This window comes from Epinephelus moara, chromosome 5, assembly GCF_006386435.1.
Source record: "Epinephelus moara isolate mb chromosome 5, YSFRI_EMoa_1.0, whole genome shotgun sequence".
Classification (NCBI taxonomy): domain Eukaryota; kingdom Metazoa; phylum Chordata; class Actinopteri; order Perciformes; family Serranidae; genus Epinephelus; species Epinephelus moara.
Genome location: NC_065510.1, coordinates 18,469,884 through 18,479,747, shown reverse-complemented (window position 1 = coordinate 18,479,747; position 9,864 = coordinate 18,469,884). Strand labels below are relative to the sequence as shown.

The following is a 9,864-nucleotide window of genomic DNA, read 5'->3' as shown; positions in this document are numbered from 1 at the left end:
CATGATCAACCAGTTTATTTGTTTATGTAAAGCTCAACTCCCATATTTAAAAAAGCTGAAGCTGCATGCGACCTTTGTTGCACTTCCCCTTATCTTACTGATATAAGTATAATTCTGCTGATAGGCAGGAAGCAATTGTGGTTGCAGTAATTACAAAAAAAAAAGCGATATGATGATGATGATTTTTGCAGCAGATCGTACAAAAGCCTGTCACGCCTTAATTGCAGACATCACAGCAAATCAATTTGTACATGACTACAAATCTGTACAAACAAAGCAGAGTTTTTTGTTGCAACAACTCTCAGTGTAGTTGGAGCTGCTCATTATTTCTCACTTGTTCTCAACAGTCAAAGAAAAAAAGAGATGAAGCCACAAGCACCAACACCAGCCACTGGGTGGAGACATAAGCCCGGGACCTAAAGAAGAGAGATAGAGACAAAAAGAGAGAGATAAATATCTTACAGTTAGAGAAATTATTTGGTCTATGTTCAGGTTTGTTTCTTTCAATGAGATATACAATTTCCATCCATTTGAGTCAAGTAGTTTTTAAATCAAATAAAACTAAGATCAATAGATTATTACGACATTTCTAACCATAGCTCACAGAATTGACTTTAATAAAGCTTATGTAATGGCAGTTCTTAAACTCTGTGTATTTCAGATACACAGAATTATGGATTTACTTATATGACATTTCTGATATTTGAGTGAATCAACAGTAATTACACAAACATTATTAAAGTAAGCTGAATGGAAATTTTATATGTAAATTAAACGCATAAACCTGACAGAATAGATCTAATCATATATTTGACTGCAGGTAATGGGCTTCAAAATATATTATTCTTTAAAGGAACAGTGTGTAGGATTTAGTGGCATCTAGTGGTGAGGATTACAGATTGCAACCAGTTGAAACTTCTTGAAGTTAGAATTCCTTCAGTGTTTATTGTTCAGGAGGTTTTTTTCAGGGAGCCAAATTATCCGCAGAGGTCTCTTCCTCTCCAAAAATAACGGACCAGGGGTCTCATTTATAAACATTGCATACGCACAAATCGAGGCGTAAGCCACTTCAAATGCAAAAGTTGTGATCTATAAAAATAGACTTGATGAGAGAAACTTTGACCCATGCTTACGAATGTTTTGGAGACGCAATGCAGATGGTGAGGAAGAAGCCTGGTTGTAGAAATTGTTGAATATTTTTGGTGCACATCATCTTTGGCCTTTGTCTGTACGTATTGTTTTATAAATGAGATCTGATTAAAGCCTTTAAAACCACTGAATAAAGAAGTTTCATGTTACAAATCCGTGTTTCTCCAACCCTGTTTGCAACATTGCTGTCGGGCTGCTAGCCCAGCACCTGCTAATGTGTTCTCACCATTTTTCTCTGACAACTTAAGCTCCAGACGTTCAGGAGGTTTTTAGCGGGAGCGTAATTATCTGCAGAGGTCTCCTCCTCTCTGAAACAAATGCTCTTTTCATGGAGGGCCTGCTAACTATGGCGGCCATCTCAAAAATGCAAATGGCCATATCTAGAGCCAGCGTTGTGTTTGTCCATTCTGGGCTAATGTAGAAACATGGAGGCGCAACATGGTGATCTCCATATGTGAGGACCCACTTCCTATGTAGATTTAAATGGCTCATTCTAAGGTCACAAAAACACAACAATGCGTATTTATGGGTGATTATAAGCTCAAAAAACACACTGATTATATTAAATTCCATTTCCTACACACTGGACCTTTAAGAAACTGTTTTGGTTGAAGAGCAGTTCATATTTACATTAAGTCAGGTAAAACGGTGTGATCTTTGTATCTATTTAAAATATCTGACGCCAAACAATTCTTCACTAGTTATTAATGATTATAAAACATTCAAAGATCACACTCACTTTTTAGATAGGGGAATCACAAGTTAATATATCATTTAATAATCATAGAGTTAAGTAGTTTGTTTTGATCAAGAAAATGTCTTACCGTGAAGAAATGTAACAGTTGTGTGTGCTGTTCCGTGCTGAGTGGTTCAGAACGATCACAGTGTATTCAGAGTCATTAATGTTGTCAGACACTTTAGCTACTTTCTGCACAGTGAACACCTCAGTTGGAGATATGAGTGCCATGTCCTGGTCTTCACTGCAAATGTCCGCTCCCAGGTGGACAAAGAAGCAAGTAGTGATATTAAAGATGACTTGCCCGTCCCAATCTTCCAGTTCCATTAGCATAGTATAGCTTGAATGGACTTTAATGAAGCTTCCAAATCTCACCTTTGAGCCCTCTTGTGCTGTGTAACCTTCGTGAATAAAATACAGAGTCTCGCATTTCTTTAGATTCAGCAGCGACATTGAGTCCATGAGCAGGAAGTGAAGGGACTTGAAATGGAAATGGTTTTCATAGGTGCTTGCATTTCCGCCCATTGTCTCTACGGCAGCGTCAAAGGTCTTTATAAAACCCACATCTGCATTGGCATATGTCAGAAGTGCTGCAGTATGGTCTTTTGTTCCTCCAGGGATCAGCTTTGGACAGTGGTTATTTGCACTCCATGCTTGCTGGAATCTCGCACTGGCGTTCAGCTCTTGTCCTAACAGGCCTGAATTGATAAACTTCTCCATGGCCTCTTGACGGCATCCATTGTACAGGTCATCCACAGCATCTGGGGCCATGTCCAGCAGTTTTAAATTTGTCACCTTTAATTAGATTGAAGTTTCAAGACACGAGAATATCACTTTTTTTTTTCAAAAAATAACAACAAAACACATTTTAAGTGGCCATCTGTAAGAGAAATACTCACCTTGTGGAAAAGACCAGTGACAACGATTGCAGCAATGAGCAGTTTTCCTCCGTCCCACATTTTAATAGGCTCTTCTTATCTTCTATCTGCACAGTCTGCTGAAACAAAAAATCCAAGAGAAGAACTGCAAGACCAAACATGAATAAAAAGTTGTACACAGGCCAGCAATGGGATGATGTAGCGTGTTGCTCCTAGACTTTGTTTAGACAAGCCCTGAGTTGTCTTACATGAGAGCACAGCACCCACACTCCCACTCGTAAAACATAAATGATTAAACACTGAAATGAAAAGCAAATGTCGAAAGGCACATACCAGCAGGGAAAAGTACGTTTCTTGGGAGCAAAAATCAAGTCTGCGTACATCAAATGGCAAGACAGTGATAATTCTCTTCAGAACACTGTCAGCAGGGATGTAAGAGCTTATCACACCAAGCAACGCCCTTTTGTTTCCTGTGGAAGGAAACAGTGTGCCACTGGGAGCCTTGAGGTCGAGGTATTTGTTCTACTAGAGCTACTGAGTTACTGTAGTAAGCTCTTGCTGATGCGTCAGAGATGTTTTTTGTAGCTTACACGGTCCAGCCCAGTGATAAATTGTCTTTATAACCCAGTTTATCCTAAATACTTTCTTCTTTATCCTTTCTTCCTTTCTGTTTCTTTCTTCCTCTCCATATTCTGGATGATTTTCTTAGCTCTTAGATAGATTTGCGTTTATTCATTAAACACTCACATGCTCATATTGAAACATGCTTACTATAATAATGCATACTTCCCATTAAAAGATCCCTGTCTAATATTTTTGCAGTGTAAGTGATGGAGGACAAAGTCCACATTTCTCACTTTGTCTGACATGTATCTGAAGTTAATATGAGGCTTCAGCAGTCTGGCTTCAACAAATCAAGTGTCTTCCAAAGTTACATGGAATTAAATGCACCAAAATCTACAGAGGTCTCACCCAGTGCACACTTACTGTTGAGGAATGAGGAAACTGAGCAGAAACTTTTATGAGACACACTGAATTTTTTTGCTCTGTGTGAAATGTGATAATCCACCACAGCTTAACTTTCATTTCTTTTAGTTTAATAGTCACTTTGTTGCTGCTTGCTTCTATAATAATACTTTCATATCAGACCTATTGCATTTGGATTGAAAGGAATGCACCAAATACTCTTTAGTGTAAAAGTGGTGCAGAACATTTTAATCAATCTGTAAAAAGCAGTAAAACAAGTCCTTAAGAATCCTCTGATGCCCACTCCATATTCCTCTGTTGAGTGACATACCACATCCTACAGCACAAATACTTACCTGATGACTAAATACTGTTAATGGTGTTGTTTTTGTTGGCGCTCCATAGGGATTACGCTAGTGAACAGCAACTTCCTCCTCTCCTCCTCTCACTTCCTTTCTTTCTTGCTGGTAAAACAGGCTGCTGAATTTAAGCTTCTCAAAGCACCTACTCAACCACAACAACACTTTTTTCTTTTCTTTTTTTTTATTCCAACCGTTGAGTTTTAGTATGAGGAGCAGAAGGGGAAGTGATAGTTTGGTCACAGCCCATCCTCTCTTGACTAGGGTCAGTGCAGGATGAACATTTTTAGTTGTTAATTACTTGTCAGAGCTCTGGCAGAAGGGGTGTGATGCCCTGTGAGAACTTGCCATGGGAGGCCGTTATTGCTGATATGCAGAGACAAACTAAAAACTTCAGCTGTAATTGTGCAATAAAACTTATCTTGAACTTGCATTTCATTTGTGTGTCATAAAATTGCCTAATATGGCGATGAAGCAGCACAAAAATCACATAAAGGAGTGCAAGTATGGGTGTTGTCTCTGTACAACATCTCAACAGCGTAGCTAAACAGTAGGCCTATATGCACAACATTTAACACACGCAATAGCATTATGCAAAACTTCAACAATTCATCCAACCCACAGAACTGCGCACAACTTTCAAAAAGTGCCAACAACAATTTTTACTGTTATGTATTATCACCTTCACATGAAGCCAAAGAAAGTAACAACTTTTAGGAAGTTGTTTTCTGACAGTCTGCTGGCACATTTAATGTGGTAACACTAAGAGAGATATTCCATCTTTAAATCAAAAACCCTACAGTGTGCCTTGGATTGTTTTTGATGGAGACTTGCATTTTAGATTTCTTAACTGAGAGTATACTTTACTCATGCAGTGAGTCCCTCACAAGATGGAATAAACACAGTAAACCCGATGTATCCAAAGAGCGCACATGTGACTACACTCTAAAAACGTTTTATTTTATTTATTTTTTTGCATTAAAAGATTATATTTGTTGTATCAGTGTGTTTTAGTCAGTTGACAACTTACTTTAAGATGGTCAAAATCAAAAACATTTTTGACTAGCATGAAATTATAATAAATAAGTTAGAATATCTTAAATAAAATAATTTGTCTACAAAATATCACAACTTTTGCATAAATATTAAGTTGATTCAGCTTAATTAAGTTTTCTTTTTAGGGTTAAAGCAAATCATGTTGGTTGTACTAAACTAATGAAGTTTGTTGGATTATATAAAACTCTAAGGACTGACTCATTAATGGCAGAGTTGGAACTACTTATAAAGATGCATGCAAACTGTTACCCTAATTTTTTAAAGTTGAACCAGTGGATTATTTTTTAGAGTGTGCTACTAAGACCCAGAAGCTCATCTATTCAGGGTGCCAGCCAATAACGGTCAAGGTAATTTAACCCCTCTTTAACCTCCAAAGTTTATTCTTTAGGACTTTAGTAACTCATTTGTCAGTGATCGTCAGTATTTGTAATCCTCACACAACCATGATCCTCCGTCTGAATCAGAGACCAATAAACAGTCTAGAGGATGAAAACTTTTAAATCTAATTCAAAATATGACATTAAAAAAACCCAAAACTCTGATATGAAATTAGTGAGGAGTTTCTGTCAGAGTCCAAACATCACATGACACTCAGCTGACCCATATTGCACTAGTTTGTTTGACAGCAGAAGCAGACGACACACAGTGGATTCAGACTCTGCAGCGGCTGTTTTCAGTAACAGGAAGTTTCATCACGTCTGCATCATGAGGAACATGGAAGATGCTGACCTTTGACCCTTTCAGGTTGGCTTTACATTGAAAACAGACAAACAAACAAAGTGAGATAGTTCATCAGTGTAGAGAAGAAAAATATCTCTTTGAGTCTCTTCAAGGTGCAGATGGCTTCGTCTGTTTGTCTTTGCTTTCCCCCAGAAGGCCTCAGTGGTCGAGGATCCGCAGGTTTCCTGAAATGATCTTGTTCTCCAGCATTGCTCCGGCAAGGATATCGATCCTGTCGCCATGATTGGCTATGATAATGACGGTTCCCTGGTGAGGGTAGAAAGGTTTTATTAATAAACACAGTGATGTCATTTTACTGGTTTATTGTTTGTGTGGAGTGGAGGAAGTGTTCAGATCCTTTACTTCAGTAGAAGTACTGACGCCACACTGTGGCCCAAATCACTCACCACTCACTCTGTAGTCCACTATATAGTTTTCATTTCATTTCATTTATTTCCTTTTGACCCCTCCCCAGGGTATAAGGGACAGACAAAAATAACATTAACAAATCAGAGCAGGCAGCAACCAATGCACCACAAAATAAATAGAGCAGAATTAGTGTACATACGTACAAGTCAAAGCAAATCAAGAGAAACTATTCAGGATTTTCTTTAAAAGTTTCAACAAATTTGACAAGACCTTTACTTTTCGAGATGACATTAACTTTTGAAACTTATAAATATTTGGATTTACTCTATAGAACTGTCCGACCAGCTCTCTTCTCTCTTTGTTAAAAAAGGAACACACAAGTACATAATGATATTCGTCTCCTCGATTGCCAGTCAAATAAAGAGTACATTGCCGAGGGACATTTTCACGGTCATACCTGCGCTCAGAGATAGGTAACTTGTGATTTCCACACCGAAACTTAGACAAACAAATCCTTTTGGCAGGTCTTAACATAATCAAATAAGGTTCAAAAGTGAAATCCGTTTTAATCAATTTATAACTATCACATAAAGGGTTGCTTTGTAATTTCTCATGCCATCTCTGTAGTTCCATGTCAGATAATCTACGTTCAGTCATTAATTTTAAATACTTAGGGTTCATCCATCCAGTGTCATGCCATAAGTACGATAAACCACAATCATCAAGAATATTTTTAACTTTGGAAATCCATTTACACTTAAAAATACTGTCATCATACAAAATCTTGAAAACAGTAAACACAGTCAAAGAGATTTTTGCTGTATTATGACTAATTAAATGTACCCAAAAGTTAATCATTCTCATGTTTACCTTTAAATCTAGACTATTTAGACCAAACTCTCCATAAATAATACAATTTGCTGTGCGTTTATTAACATTAAGTAAACATTTCAAAAAAGATCTGTGAAGCATTTCAATTTGGTCAAGTTCATGAAATCCCCAGACTTCACTTCCATATAAAAGAATAGGCACTATAAGCTGGTCAAATAACTCACATTGTATATCAACAGGTAACTGTAATCTAGTAACTCTGTTTTCCAAGGAGAATAAAGCTCTTTTAGCTAGTTTAACTTGCTTAGCAATCGTCCATTAAAATTAAATAACGTTCCGAGATAGTCATACTCAAAAGTAACTTCTAATTTATTTGAACCAAACTTAAATTCTGGGAGTATCTGTAATTTCCCCCTAGAGAAAATAACAACCTTTGTTTTGTCTGTGTTGACAGTTAAATACCAGTTTTTACAATAAGAAGCAACTGCATTTAATGCGGCCTGTAATTCTGAAGGAGTCTCTGCCAGTACAATCGTATCATCCGCGTAAAGCAGGACATATAATTTCAAATATATCCCTATTTCACCATTCATCACATTGCGGCATTCAGTTGAAAAAAGTTGAAGTCCGTTGTACCATTGACTCACATATTTTTCAAAGTCATTTAAATATAGTGCAAACAATAGTGGTGATAAATTATCCCCCTGACGCACTCCTACATTACATACAAATTGTTCAGATAAATCATAACCAGCTCTAACACAAGATTTGGCATTCTCATAAATATTATGTATCACATTTAATACTCTTCCGTTTATACCAAGTGCAACTAATTTAAACCATAGTGATGACCTATCTACCAAATCAAACGCTTTTTTATAATCAACAAAAGCACAATACAGTCTTTTTTTCTTATACAAGTACCATTCAACCAGTGAGTGAAGAACAAAAATATGGTCAAGGGTTGAAAAGCCTTTCCTAAACCCTGCCTGCTCTTCTCCAAGAATTCTTTCAGACTCTATATAAGCAGTTAGTCTGTAATTTATAACAGCCGTAAAAAGCTTACCAATACAACTAAGTAAAGTAATACCTCTGTAATTTTCAGGATCATCTACTGGTGCCTTATTTTTGTATAGTGGTTTTATCACTCCTAAACACCAGTCAGTGGGGACTATACCTGTTATCAGTACCAAATTAAAAAATTTAGCTATAATGTTCAACACTTCCAAAAGGGCAGTTTTTTATATATTCATTTATAACATCATCAATACCGTTTGCTTTTTTATTTTTTTTATTTTTTTACCATTCGCTGTATTTCTTCCAAAGTAAACAAATCATTTATGTATTGTATTTATGTATATATGTACAGATCCTGACCATATGCCTTACATAAACCCAAACTTTTAGCTTGATCTACCATAATGTCACATATACCTTTACTAATGTTATTTATTTCAACCAGATTTGTATTGGAAATATTAATTGCATCAATCATTGAATCATACATTTTTATAATCTCTAAATTAAAGGTTCCTTGGTATGTGGCTTTTAACTCAGGTTTCCATCAGTGTTTAAATATTAAATGGGTCATGTGTCTATAATCTTTTTCAGGATCATAATAAGCAGTATCTGTAAGAGTTTCACACTTATGAGTACCAAGGTTATTGGCTCTTATAGTTAAACTAATAGGGCAGTGGACATCTGACAAGCATTTATCCAAAGGTTCAACACAAAAATAAATAATCTGTGCTAATAAACAAGCTGACACTATGGCATAGTCAATAACACTGTTTCCATTATAATTAAAACAGGTGTAGCGCCCAATGCCTTTATCAGACCCAAATCTTCCATTTACAATCTTCAACTCTGAACTTTGACATAATTCAATTGGACTGTGACCATTATTATTAGTCGTTAGATCTTCACTGACCCTCTGTAGATCCATCAAAGAAAAATCATTTATGTCACTGTTTAAAAGCATTTCGCCATCAAAAGACAGCCCATTTCTAATATTCGTTCCTACATCACCAACATTTAAAGAGTCACTCAGAATACCAGTTCTTGAATTGAAATCACCCAACATCACTACTGGTAAGCTGTATTTACTGCTCATAAATGAAATATCTTGGGAGACATTTCCAAAATAGTCCTTGTTGAAAAAAATAGATCCTTCATGTAGCACATAGACTGTTCCCAAGATGAATTCAAACCCAAAAGCTGCTTTGGCCACTTTAGTCCACAGGATGGCGTCAGAAGTAATGTCTTTTATCTCATGAACATAATTTGCAAACTCATTTTTAACTAATAGACAAACCCCATGTATACCACCATGTTTATAACTTGATTTCTTCTTCTCTAGCACGAAAGGAGTAAATCTATCACAGTCTGATTTACAGATATTATCTGTTTTGGTTTCTGTTAAACAAACAAAGTCATAGTCTTTAATGTATTCTTTAATCCCAAATTGAAATTTAGCACGTAATCAACACACATTTAGTCCAAGGAATTTAGTATCTGTCTCCTGTTTAGTCTTAAATCGACCGGTAGAATTTTTACAAGTTACATCCTTGATACAAGTTGCATGTAGTGAGGGGTCAGTGCTGGCCTAGGGGAGGTCTACATAGATCCCGACGCTTTGAGCTTTTTCTGCAGGCCATCCCAGTTTGGACATCAGCTCATCACCGGAGTAGATGATTTTCTTCACTTCCCGATCGTTGTCCTTAATGATGCAACTGATGTTACCGTCCATTGTCCAGGCTCTTTTTATCTCTGGATCCATCCTCACTTGTCTCAGGATCTT

The 9,864-nt window shown here is 36.6% G+C and overlaps 1 protein-coding gene across 3 annotated transcripts; it reads right to left on the bottom strand.

Moving 5' to 3' along the window:
* On the bottom strand, positions 1-3,251 carry si:ch211-145b13.6 (ecto-ADP-ribosyltransferase 5). 3 transcript variants are annotated; one of them, XM_050044613.1, is made up of 4 exons: positions 3,097-3,251; positions 2,785-2,879; positions 1,974-2,680; positions 1-416 (listed from the first exon to the last, which is right to left on the bottom strand). In XM_050044613.1, exons 2-4 carry the CDS (start codon positions 2,842-2,844, stop codon positions 341-343), a joined length of 843 nt encoding a protein of 280 aa, XP_049900570.1. In that variant the 5' UTR covers positions 2,845-2,879; positions 3,097-3,251; the 3' UTR covers positions 1-340. The 3 variants fall into 3 exon arrangements, with proteins under 3 accessions (XP_049900570.1, XP_049900571.1, XP_049900572.1); XM_050044614.1 differs by having other exon boundaries at positions 2,785-2,882; positions 3,097-3,215; XM_050044615.1 differs by having other exon boundaries at positions 2,785-2,908; positions 3,097-3,205.
* Positions 3,252-9,864: the final 6,613 nt, after the last annotated feature.

Bases quoted from the DNA above. Each gene is read 5' to 3' on its own strand.
- si:ch211-145b13.6 (XM_050044613.1), bottom strand. From the start codon at position 2,844: ATGTGGGACGGAGGAAAACTGCTCATTGCTGCAATCGTTGTCACTGGT. The intron at 2,681-2,784 runs GTGAGTATTTCT...ATCTAATTAAAG, and splicing joins TCACTGGTCTTTTCCACAAG to GTGACAAATTTAAAACTGCT. The intron at 417-1,973 runs GTAAGACATTTT...TCTCTTCTTTAG, and splicing joins AACTGTTACATTTCTTCACG to GTCCCGGGCTTATGTCTCCA.